The following is a 19706-nucleotide window of genomic DNA, read 5'->3' on the forward strand; positions in this document are numbered from 1 at the left end:
GGGACTTTTATCTTGAAGGTAGTAGAGGGAGGGTCATAGGATATTTGACTGTGGAGAGTGACAGAGTATGTCACTCTTGTGTGTTAGGAAGAGAACTTGGACGTGGTATAGGGGATCTACCGAGGACAAGAGTCTAGAAATGGGAGACTAGTTGAGAGACCTATTGCAGTAGTCCAGTGAGAGAGCCTGTGGACCCATTATTCATCCTTAGGACAAAGTAAAGTCAGACGTTAAATCATTTCAGTATGTATGGAGGATTTTGAAGACCTTAAAAACATGTAACCCAACAAATGCATAATTCTATATAGCATCCCTTGAAGGGGTGTGTATGTGTCTGTGTGTATGTTTGTATGTGTGTAATGGAGTGTTCATGTACTGTATATTTATATTGCATATAATGTTTAATTTTATTCTTGTAACTTTTAAGTTAGTTTTATACAAGTTATATAACTTTCTTTTTTGGTGAAATGTTTTAGGTTCAAGGGTTCTCATTTTCAGCCAAATGACTCGCTTGTTGGACATTTTAGAGGATTATTGCATGTGGCGTGGTTACGACTATTGTCGACTGGATGGACAAACCCCCCATGAAGAAAGAGAGGTAAGGAAGAGACAATAAAACAAGACTTCCAAAATCAGAGTTCAATTATGTACTGTTTTTCACCATTAGGTAGTTTTGTTTAACTTTCGCATTTTCTTTAGCTAGAAGCATTGACTTTGTCACTGTTATCTCTCTCTCTTTGATCTTCAGTTTGGTTTCCATTGCACTGACTCTTTACAAATCATCCTTTCCAAGGTCTTCAAAGACATTCTCACTTATCTAAAGGACACTATGCCATGCCATCCTTATCTCCTCTAACCACTGCTGTCTCTGACCTTTGATTACTAACTGTTTCTCTGCTTACTTGCTGGCCTCTAATTTTATATCATTTTCTTTTTTGCTTTGCTACTTAAAGCAGACCCTTGCCATTTGTGGAGTTTAATGGTTGAGATTTTGCCAGTTTATAAACAACTTTAAAGACCCATGAAACAGTAATTTGTAAAGGGAATAATCTTGGCCTCATAGAGATTTTGTAAAACTTAAATGTGACAACATAGGTATAGGTGCTTATCATGAATTTGGATCTTGGGATGCTAGAAGGTTGGTGTGCAGAAATGAGTCACTTAGTAAGTCTACCTATTATCTAGTATCTTTCTCAAATTTGTAAATTCTTGTAGGTGTTTATATTATCCTTCACAAATGTCACTGGTCTCATGTGTTTTCAACCCATTAAAGCACTTTTTTTGGGGAAGGCTTTGATAGTTTATCTTCTATTTTCTGTGATCCTCCAGGGCTATGTCTTTGGCTTCTGTTTTAAGTCTATACAGTAAGTCCTCAGTTAACAACTTTAAGTGAAACAACGTGTAGTGAAACCAGTTTTACCATAGGCTAATTGATATAAACAAGAGTTAAGTTCCTATGGCATATTTCTGGTCACAAAACATCACCAAACTTCTAAATAAGGACCAAAACACTTCTAATATTAAACATCAAAATAAATGTGAGCTATATATAGATTTAAGAAATATTAATAAAAACAAGATAATCATTTACCCACCTATTCCTATTCAGGGTTGCAGTGGCCTTAGCTTCTCCTGGCAGCTCAGGGCTCCAGGTGGGAACTGACCCCAGACAGGCCACCATCCATCAAAGGGCGCACTCATATATACACCCACACTCACTCACACTGGGACTGTGTAGACACACCAGTTCACCTAATGGGTACAACTTTGGGATGGAGGAAACCAGAGTACCAGGAGAAAACCCACATAGATGTGGGAGAATGTGCAAACCACACAGACAGTGGCTCAGGCTGGGAACTGATTTTTTTCTCATCAGCTTTATAACAAAATGATGTTAATTCAAGGACCTGCTGTACTCACTCATATTCTGGGCAAAGATCACGATTTTATGGTATAGTCAAAAATGCACTGAACTTAGTTTCAGAAGACCTGAATTTTAGCACCAACTTTACCACTTTGTAGTGTGTGCAAGCCATTTAATTCTCTGAGCCTCAGTGTCTTTAATTGTATTAAAAGATTAATACAATTAACACCTGGGCTGCTTTTTCTGACAACATTGTTGTGAGGATCAGTGGATATAATAGGTAGGAATACAGGTTTAAACTGAATAGTGCAGCACATGGCACATGTCATGAAATTGCACACAGGCCTTTTTACTTCTTACCTTTAAGGCCCCATTTAAGGCTATAAAGACTCTTAGCATGCTTCCCTCTCCTTCCATAGCTGCACCGGGCACTCTGTCCCTTGTGGGCCTCCTTTTTTATTTTTATTTTTTATTTATTTTTAATTCAAGCATTTATTAAATGTCTCCTATGTGCTCAGCACTGTACAAGGGGATGGGCCTCCTTATTGAAGGCCGGCTATAAGCGTAGGATAGTGTTCACAGCAAGCACACAGGCCATTTTCATATGAAGGGTTTTACTGCTACCCTACAGGGAAACAGTTGTTATAACATTTAGACATACGGGGATGTTTCAAGGCTTACGCTATTCCCTGCCCTATAGTTTTTTTTTTTTTTAATCTGAGATGGTAACTTGAAGCTTTACTTGCCAACTTACTCTAAGAACTGGTTTCTCTGAATCCACATTAAGCACAGGCCCTATAGTGCCATTCAAGATGATCCTTCTTCCTAGAATGAAGAGCACATACCAAGGCACAACAGTAAGTGCTTTCTGATCTCAAGTAGCCAGTTTGCATTTCTGACTGATCTCTCTGCTCATTACCTATATATGTCCAAATTGTGCTGGTTTTTTAAAAATTACAAATAATGTTCTCCCTTCAGAGACTCTGAATTATATGTATTGACTTTAAACATAGCAAAGTTAGAACTGTTCATTTTTTTTCTTGGAAATTCCCTGCTTTCCCATTACATTGTTGTCCACACCATCATTTCATCTGTTTTCCCAGTAAGAAGAGGAAGACCACATTTGGTATCTTACTCTGATTGTGTGCCAGCTGTCAATAAATAATTCTTTCTCAGTAGCTCTCAGATTTGCCCCTTCTCCATTACTACAGCTAAATTCAGCTAGCAAAACTTCCGGTCATCCTCTGACTCAGTTCCTGTAACCTCTACTTAATTGGCCTCCTCACTTTTATAGGGAAAAGAACTAACATTTGTCAAGCAACTACTATAAGCTAGGCAACTTAAAGTTCCAATTGAATTCTCCCAGCAGCCCGGTAAAGTATTGGTATAATTTTCTCCATTTGAAAGTGTGTCTCAGAGAGGTTAAATGCTTGCCCAGAATCCCACATGTAATGAATGGTAGAGTTGTGATTCATGCCCAGGTTTTTGCTATTTCCTCTACACCAAGATGCCTCTCACTACACCATGCTGCTTTCTATACTGCCCCCTTTACCTGCTGTGCTGACTGTGGCAGTGGGAGCCACCTTCTCTGCCTATAACTTTGACCATGCCATTCTATTCATTAAAAAAAAAAAAACCCTTGCCTGTATTTTGTGATTATACAAGTAATATGTGATTGCTGAAATAGAATAAAGAAATTTGGAAATTTGGAAAATAAAGTATTTCTGGCCAATCTTTTTATGTATATATAACATGTATAAGTAATTGATATCATACTATATATACTATATATGAAGTTCAGTATCCTGATACTTTTTATTCAACATTACATTGTACTTTTCTATGTCCATTAAAAGATCACTGTAAAAATCATGTTAGGGTAATATTTCATCCTATGGATTATATAATTATATACTATAAATACTTTATCTCCAAATTGTTGATCATTTAGGCTGTTTCCAATTTTTCACTATTATAAATAATGCTACAGTGAGAGTCCTTATACATAAATCTTTATGTACATCTCTGATTATTTCCTTAGGATAAATTCCTAGAAGTGGAATTACTGGGTCAAAGGGTATGAACATTTTTAAGGCTCTTGATGCGTATTGCCAAATTGCTTTCCAGAAAGTTTGTATCAATTTACACTCCCAGCAGCAGTGTATGAGAGTGCCTGTCTCACCACCCCCTCGTCAACATTGAGTATTATCATTTTTTTATCTTCAAAAAATGGTATTATGTTGTTTCAGTTTGCATTTATTTGATTACTGGTGAGACTGAACATTATTGTTGTGTTTTTTAGCCATTTGTGTTTGTTGTTCTGTGAATTGTCTGTTCATTATTTTTGTTCATTTTTCTGTTGGAGTCTTAGTGTTTTTCTAATTAATTTGTATGAGACCTTTATATAGTAAGGATATTAATATTATTTCTTTAAGATTCTTTACTAAATATCCCTAGATTACCTTGTTTTCCTCATTACTTGCCTATTGTCCCTTGTCGCCATACTGATAAAAATCTTCTTACCGTCTCCTTTATCTGTTGTTCTCATTCCCATTTCTAAACTTTTTCTCTCTTGGTTCATCTTCTAAGCCATACCTAATCATACCTTCTTTATTAATCCTTTATAAGCTAATGGGAATAAAGTTGATTTCTGACATTCTACCCACAGATACATTTCAGCTCTCCATTAAAACATTTTCACTATTGTTTTAAAATAATATAAATGAATTATTGTTTAGTTAAATTTCATGATGTGATTGTTCTAAGTTTGTCTATTGATGTAAGCTTTTAAAGATTAGGAACTTCATTTATGTAATATACTTTTTATAGCAATTCACACAGTACAGTATATAGACATATGCTTAAATGTTTTTGAAGATAGAAGAATATAAAATATATTTATAAAGATGTTATAAAATGTAGAAAGATTTTCTGTATGCATGTTAAAATTTATTTGTTTCTTAAGGACTCTGGTGATTATAATTTGATATTTTTTTCTTTTTTTTCTATCCCTTTGGCAATTAAAAAATAAAGGAAGCAATAGAGGCCTTTAATGCTCCTAATAGTAGCAAATTCATCTTTATGCTGAGTACCAGGGCTGGAGGTCTCGGAATTAACTTGGCAAGTGCTGATGTGGTTATACTATATGATTCAGACTGGAATCCACAGGTTGACCTACAAGCTATGGTTAGTAATCTTTCATGATGTCAGAAATTTATCATACCTCAGAATACTATTATTTATATAGTACAAAGGTAATTTACAATAAAAGGGCAACAACTTTGGGGACGTTTTGTAGAAGTTGGATTATCCTGGAAAACAAAGTTGCTGTTGTAATTGCAAAAACAAACAAAAAGAATGAAAACAAATAAACATACCTCAGATCCAACTATAGCATTTTTATGTCAATTTTAGCTTTTATCATGAAACAGAAATGCCAGTTTTTTTCCCATTCCTGAAAATTGAAGAGGACACATACATTTGTTTTAATGAAAATGGTTACAGAATTAATCTCTGATTATTAATTATTAATGAAATTGGGACAAGTAGGATTTTTAAGTTTTGTAGTAAAATGATTGGGGAGAGACGATAAAAAGGTAAAGAAGGTAATATATTCCAGGAAAACATTTGCTGCTTAAAAAACTATTCTACACTTTAAAAATATTTTTTTCAGGGTGCTTTTCCTCTTGCCTTTCATCATGACACTAAAGGTAACTCTTTTGATATTTTGGCATCATTTACTGAATTAGAGCTACAGCTTCTCTCAATGTGACTCACATTTTCAAATAAAGAAATATAATTTCAGAAGTAAAAAGATGCAAAATAACTACATATTCAAAATCACAAGAAGTTGTAGAATAATTGACTTCTTTTTGGAAACAATGAAAAGTCATCTGCCGATGAGGTATAACTTAGAAGTCCTCCCTTTTATAATAGAGACTTGAAAAAGGTTGACCATTGGGACATTTTAAAATCAATATGCTGTGGCATAATTATTACTACCTTAGCATGGTGTTGAACTACCTGTTTGATGTGACTAAGTAGCAGTAAGCCCCCGGAAGTTACAGTGTTACTGAACTGGAAAACCTAATGGTGGTAGCACTTCATTTCCTCAGAAGTGTAGAGTAGAGCTGATCTTTCAGGATTTGTTAGTTTGGGTTTAAAATTTTAAATATTTGTAGGGTATTGCATTCTCTTTTAATATGCTGTGTTGAAACTTTGTTACTGGGCTCTAGTGTTTTTATATTTAGTACAAGGGCTACTTTGAATCTTGTTTCTTTGATTTTTTTTTTCTCTACTACCTTCCTCCCTTTACCTATTTACTCTAGCAGCTTCTGTGTTTTAAAAACACACTCCTTAGATATTTTTATATTGCTAGAAGTTGCCACCTGTCACCTTTACCAACTATAAGCCATAGGACCAATTCTAGACTACTGTATAGTAAGGATATTGATACCCCATTAATTTTTATGACCCTTTACTACATATCCCTGAATTGCCTCAGTAATCAGAGAGAACTGCTTGATGATGAGATAAAGCAGACTTTTGCCACCATAACAGCCCTTGCGAACTACTTATAAAACTCCTTGCTAGTTTGGAAGATGTTTGTATTTAATGGCTTAAAGTTACTTAGTAACTCAATCCAGAAACTTCCAGCTACCTCTTGTCCTCATCTTAAAGGGGCTTTGCCATTTCTCCTTTTGGAAGTTTCCCATTCATTAATGATATAATATTTGCCGATTTCTTTGTTTCCAGTGGTCTTTAGGTATTCTTAATATTCATCATCCTCCTTTCAAAAGTGGCAGGTCTAGAGAGATAAAGAACTAATTTTATTTTCAGAATTTCACAGCATGTGATGGCTATACTCTAAATTTTATCCAGAATATCTTATATTAAGACTCTTTCTACTAGGATCGAGCACATCGTATTGGTCAGAAGAAGCCAGTACGTGTATTCCGTCTCATCACTGACAACACTGTTGAAGAAAGGATTGTAGAGAGAGCTGAGATAAAATTGAGACTTGATTCAATTGTTATACAACAAGGTATTTGTACATGTAAACTTAATTAGGTCATTTTTGCAAATACACATGCAGTTTTCTTCAAAGAAGGTTACTTTTAATAGAGGTTGACCAAAATTTGAAAACTTAGAGAAAAAAATGGAAACATCACTCTCTATCCCATAAATATATATAATTATTATATATCAAGTAAAAATAAAAAAAAATTTAAAATGCTAATTGAAATGTTCCAAAAAAAAAAAAAAAAAAGAAACGTTCCTAAGTAAAACCCTTGCATTCAGTATATGGAATAGTTGAACTTCACTAGCTTATAGTTGAATGCCAATAGCATGCCTTTTGACATATCTGATATTATGTAGCAGGTAAAATGTCTAGTTTTTAATTTTTTAAAACATGTATTAGAGGATACCTTTCCATACAGAGAAGTTTGATCTGAAAAATATAGTTTGAACATGAAAAAACAAATGTTTCTGTCCTTCTGGGTTTTAACTGAATTTTACAGAAGGAATTTCACACTGAAATAGAAAAAGTCTGGTAGAATAAAAACTTGTAGGGTTGTTCATTAAACAAAGAACTTTAATGCTCACTAATTTTTTGTTCTTATAGAGCTTTATGTATGGTTAACTGTGATAGTGTCTGATTAGAACTATTTGCTGTGCTTTCTTTGGAACATAATTGATTGAATATATACAATTTTAATTTTTATTATTAGGAAGACTCATTGACCAACAGTCTAACAAGCTGGCAAAAGAGGAAATGTTACAAATGATACGGCATGGAGCCACCCATGTTTTTGCTTCTAAAGAGAGTGAGCTGACAGATGAAGACATTACAACTGTTCTGGAAAGAGGGGAAAAGAAGGTTAGTAAAATGGCATTTTGTTTTCATAAGAGATTGCTTTAAAATCAACATACTTCAGCATATGTGTTATATTTGCATTGCATTGAACTAGATGTTTCCAATAACTCATATTTTCTCTAACAACTTGTAGATGTATTTCTAGTGGTGGATTTAGGGGTTTAAAAATTTTTTTTGGTGAGAAAGACTAAGAACCAGAGTTTAAAATTGAGTGACCTTATATCTCATGCTTATTGCAAATACTGTACTTAAAAGTCTAGTAAATTTTGTGTTTAAGCACACGTATAAGGACTGCATTTTTTATAATCTTTTTTTTGCACTGGATTAGGAATTGTCTACTGATACATTGTGGTAATTGAAAATCTTTTGTAAACATTTCATGAAATACTAAAGCATTATTTGTTAAAGCATAATAAATTGTTTCAGAATATTTTGTGTTTAATTTACCTTTTTCAAAAATTATGGATAATTTCAAACATAAGCAAAAGTAGACAGAATAGTATAATAAGCGCCTATGCAATCATCACCCATTTTTTAACAACCATCAACCAGTCCTGCCCCATTCATATCCCCAATTCATTTCCACCTTTATAGATTATTTTGAAGTAAATCTCCGACATATCATTTCAGCTGTAAATATTTCACTATATATTTCTAAAATATAAGGACTCTTTTTAAAAACATAATCATTATAGCATTGTCCCACCTGAAAAAACCCCAATAATTCTTTAATAACACCAAATATCCAGTTAGTCTTCAAATCCCTAGTTGGTTTGTATTTATACTTTTTAAAAACAGTTTCTTTGTTTTTAAAAAATCAGAATGCACATGAAGTCTGCACATTGCCATTGGTTGATATGTCATCTTATCTTTTTAAATCTATAGGTTCTCCCCACATTTATGTATTTTTTTGTCATTTATTTGGTAAAGAAACTGGGTCGTTTGCCTTTTGAGTTGCTCACAGTGTGGATTTTGCTGAGTCCATCTCCATGGTGTATTTTACCATGTTTACTATAATATCCGGTAAAATGGTTGACTATGCTTTTCAGAAGATTTTTGTTTTTGAGGTCATATCCTGTATTTTGAACAATCTTTTGATGATATATTTCATATCAGTATGCAAAATGTGTTGCTTTAGTCCAACATTGCCTTTATTTTAGCACTAGCTATTTGTTCAATTAAAGTTATACAATAGAAATTATAATGTGGCTACATTTTCAATGATAACAAAATTTTAAAGAAAGCCTGAGAATACTTGGGAAGCACCATTTAAGTATTTAAAATACTTGGGGCAAGTTAAATTTACATTCAAGTTTGATGTTAGAATTGCATTCATACCTTGTAAATGAACAGACTGGATATCTCATGTCAAAACCTGACTTTGTAAGAAGGTAGAGAATTCACAGATTTTTATAATTCAGTGATAATTTTCTCATTTCAATGTATTCAACTTTAGACTGCAGAGATGAATGAACGCTTACAGAAAATGGGAGAGTCTTCTCTTAGAAATTTTAGAATGGACACTGAACAAAGTTTATACAAGTTTGAAGGAGAAGATTATAGAGAAAAACAGAAGGTAACTTTTTACCCTCAAACATTAGATACTCACATTAGCATTTCTCCCCACAATAATTATACAATATTAATAACACTGGCACTTATCTATTACAATACTCTGCTATAGAGTGAAATTTGATGTAGGTCAAAAGATCTCATGCAAGGTATATTTTTCACATATTTTGCTGGTTTATTATTATTATCATCACCATTGTCATCATCGTCATTTCTGCTGCTGCTACTGCTACTACTACTTTTGTTATTGAAGAACAGTATAGGATTGCAGTTGAGTCCCTGAACTTGGTAGCTGAAATCTGAATTCTTTAATAATTGACTCTGGGTATTCAGTTTTCTCACCTGTCAAATGGAGGTTATAGTAGTTATATTGTAGAGTGATTCTGGCAGTGACACGAGTTAATACTCATAAAGTAATTAGAACAATGCCTTGTACATAGTATTAACTATATGAGGAATAATATTATTAGTAACGTTTAGTTGGTTAAATGTCAGAAGGACTTTGTTATATGTGGTCTCATTTATAAAATATTGCCTTTGTAATGTACTGCATGGACAGCAAGCATCTGTTGAAGAAATCGGGGTTTTATCTTGTCTGTTTAAATTGAAATTAAGGCTGTAAGTTTAGAATGTTTGATTTGCAATTAGATTTGCAGAATGGTTGCAAAAATAGTACAGAGTTAACATATATCCTTCACTTAGCTTCCCCTAACAACTTACATATTAGTATAAATATCAAATCCAGGAAATTAACACCAGTTTCCCCCCCGATGTCCTTTTCCTGTTCTAGAGGATCCAATCTAGGATCCCACATGTATTTTAAAAAAATAGCCTTTTAAATTTTTTTCTTTTATTTTTAGTTGACACATAGTAATTGTGTATATATTTATGGGATACAGAGTGATAGATATTTCAATACAACAAACATGTTAAAGTTCAAATCAGGGTAATTTAGCATATCCACCTAAAACATTTATCGTTTCTTTGTATTGGAAACATTCAAACTCCTTTCTTCTAGCTTGTGAAAATATACAATAAATTACTGTTAACTATATTCACCCTTAAAGACTTAAATATAAGACCCCAGACTATAATACCACTAGAAGAAAACGGGAGAAATACTTCAGGACATTGATCCTAGGCAACAGTTTTATGGGTGAGACTTCAGAAGCACAGGCAACAAAACCAAAAATAGACAATTGAGACTATATTGAACTTAAAAAGCACAGCAAAGGAAACAGTCAAAGACAGGGAAGAGACAACTTGTAGAATGGGAGGAAATATTTGCAAACTATTCGTACTACAAGGGATTAACATGCAGAATATACAAGGAACTCAAACAACTCAACAGCAAAAACCCCAAATAATTTGATTTAAAAATGGACAAAGGACGTGAATAGACATTTCTCAAAAGAAGACATACAGATGGCCAATAAGTATATGAAGAAATGCTCAATATCACTAATCATCAGGGAAATGCAGATCAAAATCACAACATGACAGTGTCTTACCCCAATAAGCATGGCAGTTATCAAAAAGACAAACGGTAATGAATGCTGGCAAGGTTGCAGAGAAAAGGGGACTCTTATACACTGTCAGTAGGAATGTAAAGTAGTACAGCCATTATGGAAAATAATATGGAGGTTTCTCAGAAAACTAAAAATGGAACTACTGTATGATTCAGCAATCCCACTACTGGGTATTTATTCAAAGGAAAGGAAATCAGTATATATATATTTTGGTTTTTGTTTGCAATGAAGAGATGGCGTCTTACTGTGTTGCCTAGGCTAGATTCAAATTTCTAGATTCAAGTGATCCTCATGTCTCAGCCTCCCAAGTAGCTGGGACTATAGGTGTGTGCTACTGTGCCTGGATAAAATCAGTATATTGAAGCAATGTCCGTACCCCCACATTTATTGCACTACTATTCACAATAGCCAAAATATGGAATCAATCTAAATGTCCATCAGCAAATGAATGGATAAAGAAAATGTGGTACGTAAACACATGGAACACTATTCAGCCATAAAAATAGACTTTATTTTTAAGTTCACACCAAAATTGAGTGGAATGGGATGTAGTTCCCATATACATCCCCCTCCCTTATGCACAGCTTCCTCCACTATCGACATGCTGCACCAGAATGGTACATTTGTTACATTCAATGAACCTACATTGACATGTTATTATAACCCAAAGTCCATCATTACATTAGGGTTCTCACTTGGTGTAATATATTCTGTGGGTTTTGACAAATGTACAATGGCATATATCTACCATTGTATAATAGGTATCATACAGGGTAATTTCACTGCCCTAACAGTCCTCTGTGCTCCACCTATTCATTCATCCCTCCTCCCAACTCCTGGCCACTATTGATTTAGTGTCTCCATAGTTTTGCCTTTTCCAGAATGTCCTATAGTTGTATTTAGCCTTATCAGATTGGCTTCTTTCACTTAGTAATATTCATTTAAGTTTCCTCCATGTCTTTTCATGGCTTGATAGCTCATTTCTTTTTAGCACTGAGTGATATTCCATTGTCTGGATGTACCACAATTTATTTATCCAGTCACCCACTGAAGGACATCTTGGTTGCTTCCAAGTTTTGATAGTTATGAATAAAGCTGCTGTGAACATCCATGTACAGGTTTTTTTGGGGACATAAGTTTTCAACTCCATTGGGTAAATACCAACAAATGTGATTGCTGGATCCTATGGTTTAAGAGTATATTTATTTTTGTATTAAACTGCCAAACTGTCTTCCAAAGCTGCTGTACCATTTTGCATTCTCACAAGCAATGAATGAGAGTTCCTGTTTCTCTGCATCGTTGCCGGCATTTGGTGTTGTCAATGTTTTGGATTTTCACCATTTTAATAGGTGTGTAGTGGCTTCTCATTGTTTTAATTCATAATCTTAGACACGTGATGTTGAACGTCTGTTCATGTGCTTATTTGCCGTCTGTATATCTTCTTTGGTGAAATGCCTATTCAGTTCTTTTGCCCATTTTTCAATCAGATTGTTCCTTGTCTTATTGTTGAGTTTTAAGAGTCTCTGTGTATTTTGGATAATGGTCCTTTATCAAATGTATCTTTTGCAAATATTTTCTCCCAGTCTGTGGCTTGTCTTCTCATTTTTTTGACCTGCATTGCATTTTTGTTGCTGTGTGTCCTTAGTTTCTTCTAGTCTGTGACAGTTTTTGTGCGAAATGATGCACAGATGTAGAGAAATTTTAATAATAATTATGATGACTTGTATTTTTATAAATGTCTGACAGTAATAGTAATGTCCCAAATTAGATTTTTTTCTGAATATTCTGAGCTGAGATTTTATTTTATTTCTATTTGTATTTTCTAGATAGGTTTTTGAATAGGTTTACATTATCCTTTTATCTTTTGAAGAGAATTAAAAATCTTAAAGAATATTATTTATAAATTATTGGAATTATAATTAAAGAAGATTTTCATATGATTTGTTGAACTAGTTGCATTACTTTATAACTATACCTGGTAAATTAAGTCATGATGATGGCTGACATAGATCCTGAATAAATTAACTTGAATAAGTTAGTATTAATGTACTCTTGTCTAAAACAAACTAATTCAGAAAGTTCAGGAATTGCCCTTTTTTAATGCTTATTTCAAATTTGAATACCTTGATCATCAAATAAGTATAGGTTAAATGGCCAAATACTTTACTTTTAGAAAGTTAATTTAAACTACTATTAATTTATTTTCACTCCAATTGAGAAAGATAAAATATTGGTTATTTATATATCTCTTTTATCACTATCACCTCACATTAATCTATCCCTGCCTCCAAAAAAAGCAAAATTCATTTCATTGCTGTGGGTATTTTTCGTTTTGTTTAAATATCACATCATAATGTCTATATCTCATAGACTCTTAGAGTTAGAAGTGACCTCAAAGGTCATTTACTCTAACTTTCTTATATTAATAATTAAGAAATCCCATCTTTAGCATCTAGGACAGATATCTAGGCACTGAACACTGTAATATTGAGAAGCTTACCCCTCTTATGATAGTTCATTTCATTGTTTTATATTCTCTTGTTCTCAGAAAACTTTTTGTTTGACTTATTTTATATGCTCCTTGATGAAAGAGATTATTTTATTCATCTTTATATCCCTGACAGTGACTTGCACATAATACACTGGGTACTTAATGCATAGTTGTTAAATTATATTGAGTAGCAATCTACTGTCTTACAACTTTCCACATTGATTTTAATCTTATGAATCAACAAAGAATTGTGTTCTTTTCTGTTTGGTAGACTTTTACATATGTGAATACCACCGTTATGTCTGTCTTTAGTCTTCTCTAGGCACTGTGAGAATTTGTAGATCTCTAAACCATCCTGATCATCTTAGTTTTACAATATGCTACTCTTAAAATATGCCAAGGTTGGAATCTAGCCTTTAGATAAGATCAAATAGAGTGAGATGATTAATGGCCTATTTTCTGTAGAGGCACTAGGCTAGGCACTGTGAAGTCAACAAAAAATATGAATTAGAAAACCATTCCTCAGACTCTACAACTTTGCATTGTCAGTTTTGTCTGCTGACTGTTAAATTGTATTTTCTAGCTGATAATGGGGTAAAATTCAGTAATGCTACCACATCATTGTTCACACTACTTTGGATGTTATTGATAATATCTCATATTTAACTCTTGGTGGTTTACTTAATACTTTCACATGTATGGTCACATTTAATCCTCAAGGTAGGTATTCTTACTTTACAGATGGAAAAAATAATTTACCCAAGGTTATACAACTCGTGAAGTAGCAGAACCTGGATTCAAATCTAGGTCTTTCTGCCTCCACCAGTTTTTCCACTATACCACAGCTATCTTTCCAGAAGATCTCATTTGAACATTTCTCTTGATTTCAAGGGATAAATGCCTGTCATGTTGATATTCCTCATTCACCCCTCTCATCTATTTTCTAATTCACACTCTTACCAGTTACCAGAATCAATGTTATTCTTCCTTCTATATTAACTGCTATTTATATATTTAATTTGACAAAAAAATACTAAGCAGATTTTACAGATTCTCAGTTACTAAGGAAGAACTAATTTTTAAACATACTCCAAAAAGAAGGAAACCATCTTTGCATCCAGTGTACATTAAAAAGTTTTGGAACTTTAGAGGTATAATTGTGATTTATGAAGTGAGTCTGGATTTTTTTTCTAATGTCTTTGGTTTTCTCATGCTTCTGCAGCCTTGATGTACTTGATTTCGATAGAACAGTTTGGACTCATTAAACCTCTGTTCTTGTTTGTTGTGTATAGCTTGGTATGGTGGAATGGATTGAACCTCCTAAACGAGAACGCAAAGCAAAATATGCAGTGGATGCCTACTTTAGAGATGCTTTGCGTGTCAGTGAGCCAAAGATTGCAAAGGTAAAACTGAACAAGGCCAGTTTTTATGTCCTACAGATTTCTCTTGTAATGTGGTCTGTGATTCAGATTTACTTATATTATTGCCAAATTATAGTCCCTAAAATATAACAAAAGTACTTGATATGGCCCACCTATATAAGTGGATTCCGGCCTGGCGCAGTGGCTCATGCCTGTAATCCTAGCGCTCTGGGAGGCTGAGGCGGGAGGATAGCTTGAGGTCAGGAATTTGAGACGAGCCTGAGCAAGAGTGAGACCCTGTCTCTACTAAAAATAGAAAAAAAAAATTAGCCAGGCAACTAAAAATAGAAAAAAGTAGCCGGGCTTTGTGCACTCGTGTAGTCCCAGCTACTGGGGAGGCTGAGGCAAGAGGATCGCTTGAGCCCCGGAGTTTGAGGTTGCTGTGTGCTAGGCTGACGCCATGGCACTCTAGCCCAGGCAACAGAGTGAGACTCTGTCTCAAAAAAAAAAAAATGGATTCCATTGTATTTAGATTCCTTATATAAAAGAAATAGTAAAAGATAAGTATGCTTACTTCATGTACTAAAAAGAAATGTATATGTAATGTATTTTCCCCTCACAGGCTCCACGGCCTCCAAAACAGCCAAATATTCAGGATTTTCAATTTTTCCCATCACGTTTATTTGAGCTCCTGGAAAAGGAAATTCTTTATTATCGGAAGACAATAGGCTATAAGGTAATTTTCAATTTTTTAGATTACTGTAATATAATCTATTAAGATAATATCTATTAAGCGAGACTAGAAGGTGTCCCATTTTAATGTGAGAGAATGTAAAAGTAAATTGAACAGTGGTGTTTTTAAAAGCTAAGGGGAATTTTAACTGGAAGTAAAGCATCAAACTACTGAATAACCAATATGATCATGATTAAAATAAGATTAATGGTGAATTAGCCACTATTTCAAATTAGTAATATATTATTTTTAATAATGCTAGTGTTTGAATAGTTAAAAATATGTAGCAAGAGCAATAGGTATGTGTTTGATTAGAAGTGAATATTGATATATGAAATTTTTGATCATTTTCTTTAATAGGACCAAGGAATAGTATTTATTGCTCATAGACTGATGAAAGCTTTGTTGGTGGTTAGCAGATTGTGGTCACTTAGGTTTTAAAGATAATGATTAAACATGACAATTATATAATTTTAAAATGATCTTTTGGGATTCAAAAATTTTATTCATATAGGTAGATAGGAATCTATTTTTGGTGAGTGGAACTTAATATTTGTCATACTAAATCTATCCTACTGAGAGATTAAGCATACCAGTTTATTTCTGTATGTTGAAATTGACTTCCTAATGAATGGAGAGGGATGACTAAAGGTATAATAATAGCTAGCATAAAAATTATAACAATATTAACACCATTGTAATTTTTATCAAGTTTTCTGCTTTTATGAATCAAAAGCTATATTTTAAAATTTGTTTTGTGAACCTTTATCATAATTGTAACTTTGACTAATTATTTTGAAGAGTAGCTGGAATGTGCCTAGCAAAACTCGATGCATGTAAGATATTTAGTTAATTCCTTTATATTTTGGAACTAGAGCAGATCGCTAAAGTCTTTCTACTGTTTGTTCAGAGTGGGAGTATTGCTATTTGAATCAGAACAACAAGGAAAGCCTTTCTTGCTATTTGTGTATCAAAGTTAAAGATATTTAAATAAGAACAAAAACTTAGGGGGAATATAAGTCGTTAGTTGTAATCTAATTAGGGAAATGTGATTAAATTTGAATGTATTTAAACCAACAGAACTGGATAAAATCATTTTTAGGAAATTATAGAAGAGTAAAAAGTAAGCATGGTTGAACACACAGATCAGGCATAAAACTAGTTTCAAAGAAAGTAAAAACAGTGATATGCCAGAAGAAATAGGCAATTATAGATTCAAAATGCAAAATAAAAGTGATAAAATTATAATAAAGTAGTTAAGATTTTATGAGGTAAACAAATATATATCATATATCATCTCATTAAGGTTTATAATAATTTTAGGCTCAGACATTATTTTCTGTTACTTTTATTGACTGTTATTAGGCTTGAAAAGAGAATTAATTGAAAGATTAGACCTCAGTAATAAACCAAATGTTTATGTGGAGCATTTTATAATTCACAAAGTTCTTTAATACATACTTCATTTGATTCCTAACAACCTTATGAAATAGGTGTTATGATCATCTCCGTATAGTAGGTGAGGAAACTGAAGTTCAGAGATTTTAAATGACCTTGTTCCAGGTCACATAGCTAACGGGGTTGCCATGGGTACTGTTCTCACACCAGGTTCTCAGTATTCAGATGCTCTTCTCTTTTTGCTCAGACATTCTGGGCTCTTTCTGCATGTGATAGAAACCTGCTTCTTTCTGCAGTCCTAAATAGGGACCGTCTTTATAGTGGTGTGGCATGTTGTTTGGGAGGTGGGCCAAGTGGTAGTCAAGTAGCAGCAATAAAAAAAATCGTCTCTGATGATATAACTGTTTATGCTCCTTCTTTGGAGATACTTAAATTTTGCTCCCTGTGATAATTATAGTGCCCACCACATTCTGGCCACAGCTCTGGTTTGAATATAAACAGTGCCTTTTATTATAGGCAGTTTGTGGTTAAGGGTGAGGTCTTACAGTGATTCTTTGTGTGGTGGCCAGCTGGAAGGAGACAGAGAGGAGAGGAAACCTCAGAAGACAGAGGGTTGAAAGGACAGCTGCAAAGGGCAATAGAAGGGAAGAGGGAGGAGGAAAAGGTGTAAGAATGGAGGAAAGGGATGAATAAGGAGAGGGAAGATGGCACAGAATTCGTGCTTTTGTTATCTTACTGTTTTCTCTTCCTCATCTCCCAGAAAGAAGTGACAGGAGAGGGAGAATGAGTGAAAGAAGATTTCTTTTTTTCATTTAATACCTACTTATTGAACACTCCTGTGCCAGGTGCTGGGCAAAGCACTTGGGATAAAGTAGTGAATGAGACAGATAAAGGTTCTTCACCTCAGTGCACTTATATTCTAATGGAGGAGACAGACATTAAACAGATACCACAGTGTAATGATATTATTATGTGTGTATTTCTGTGCTTACAAAGGGTGCTATGAGGGTAACATGGGTATCTCAGGGGGACTGGGAGATCAGGGAAGTGTCACTTAAGCTGAGATCCGAGAGATGTGAATCAGCCACGTGAAGCATGGGAGAGAAAAGCTGAGGCAGGGGCCATCTCATATGCCAAGGTCTTGAGGTAGGCAGGAGGATGGCCCCTTTGGGGAGCTACAAGGCCAGTGTTGCTAGGGAGTGATGAGGAGGAGAGAGACTTGAGATGAGACTAGTGAGTGGTAGAGTCAGATCATGTGTAGCTTTTATAGTTCATATTAATGAGGTTGAACTTCAGCTTTAGAGCAAAGGAAAACCGATGTTTTTGAGGCAGGGAAGTGGGTGGGTGGTAAAATGATAATAATAGCAGATACTTATTTAGCCCTGACTTGTGTTACTTATTGTTCCAAGTTCTTTATAAATATTAGGTCATTATCCTCACAATAGCCCTGGAACTACATCCTTATTTTATAGATGAGGAAACTGAGGCATAGAGAGGTTGAGTAATTTTCCCTGAGTAATTTGCTCAAGGTCATACAACTTGGTAAGTGGTAAAGTATGATCAGATTTACATTTTAAAAGATCACTCTGGCTGCTATGCAGAGAATGGAGAGTTTATCCAGGGAAACCAGCCAGGAGGCTGTTGAAGTATCAAAATGAGAGAAGGTGGTGGCAACTTGGACTGCGGTGATGGTGGTGGAAGGAGAACCAATCCCCTCCTTGTAGCCTTGTGCTCTCTTTGGCCCCATCCTGGATTGCCTCCTTATTGTCTTAAGACTGGCCTTGGTCCTCACTATACATACTTAGCTGAGGATTTACAAGACAAGTAAGAATACATTCTGGATATTGGTTCTTTCTGAACCTTGTCTCTTCCATTCTTTACCAGGAACTATGGACCTGAGCTAAGGTGGGTTCTATAATTGGGCGAGTTTTGTGTTTGAGTTCAGAGTATAGATAGACCAGCATGGCATGTTAATCATCTGAAAAACCTTCCTTTCAAGGATGATGTGATATGTAACTGTTAGACATATCTTGTCAAGGGATATCTAGCATTGATTTTTCTTCCTCCCTACACCTCCAGAAAACTCATCAGGGCCACAAACTGATAGAGAACTAGTTTATCTTTGGATAAACAAAGCAAAACTACTGTAGTGGGGTTACCTGGTATTCTGTATTATACAGTCAGGTTCTCAAAAAGGGAGAACCTCAAAAAGGTTAAATGATTCTGCTTGAATGATTGCTAGCCAGGGGGAGATAGGTTTTGTCATAGCTGGGGGTACTGTGGTTCATAGTAATGTATTAATCTATTTTGAGTCCCCAAAGTCTTATTCTGTATTGAGGTGGGGTGGGGCTAGTGAGGGGGTCACTTGTTTTGAAGCAGTTGGTAAAGAGTGGTTTCCTTGAGGACCTGCTTATTTGCATTTTTATTTTCTGTTTTATTTTCTCTCTCCCCCCACGTTCAATACAAAGTCACAACAGTATTGCAGATAATGAGATCTGGAATTAAAGGGTTTTGTTTTATTTGAGGTTGAGAGAAGTGTTTGTTTTGCCCTAACTGCTTGGTGGACAGCAGTGCGTTGTGTGCCCATTCTTCCTGCTGTCTAAGCTTTGACCTGGTTGCAAGTTAGGCATATTCAGACACTTCATTGCTCTTTTCACTTAAAGGAGTTGTTATTTACATATGCATTTAATCACTTGTGCATTAAAATCTTTACATTAGAAGAGGATAACTTATGCTGAAATTTTAATTGCAGCATAAAAAATCCAGAGTATCTGGAAGTCCCATTGAGTGTAAGGCCTGGAATGAAAGACTTTTGCCATATTTGAAGCTGAAGAAAGCTGTAGAACATTCTGACATTTATCCCCTATAAAAAAATTCTTT

The 19706-nt window shown here is 34.4% G+C and overlaps 1 protein-coding gene across 5 annotated transcripts in view; it reads left to right on the forward strand.

The window, feature by feature from the left end:
• Positions 1–19706, forward strand: part of SMARCA1 (SNF2 related chromatin remodeling ATPase 1) — a 141754-nt gene that overhangs the window by 22671 nt on the left and 99377 nt on the right. For 3 of the 5 annotated variants that reach the window (XM_069464361.1, XM_069464358.1, XM_069464360.1), the window contains exons 12-19: positions 477–598; positions 3906–3941; positions 4898–5050; positions 6776–6908; positions 7597–7745; positions 9199–9318; positions 14627–14737; positions 15318–15431. In XM_069464361.1, the coding sequence (XP_069320462.1) occupies positions 477–598; positions 3906–3941; positions 4898–5050; positions 6776–6908; positions 7597–7745; positions 9199–9318; positions 14627–14737; positions 15318–15431 (938 nt within the window). The remainder of the gene's footprint in view (positions 1–476; positions 599–3905; positions 3942–4897; positions 5051–6775; positions 6909–7596; positions 7746–9198; positions 9319–14626; positions 14738–15317; positions 15432–19706) is intronic. The other 2 variants (XM_069464359.1, XM_069464362.1) reach the window with 1 other exon arrangement.

This window comes from Eulemur rufifrons, chromosome 30, assembly GCF_041146395.1.
Source record: "Eulemur rufifrons isolate Redbay chromosome 30, OSU_ERuf_1, whole genome shotgun sequence".
In the NCBI taxonomy this organism is placed as follows: domain Eukaryota; kingdom Metazoa; phylum Chordata; class Mammalia; order Primates; family Lemuridae; genus Eulemur; species Eulemur rufifrons.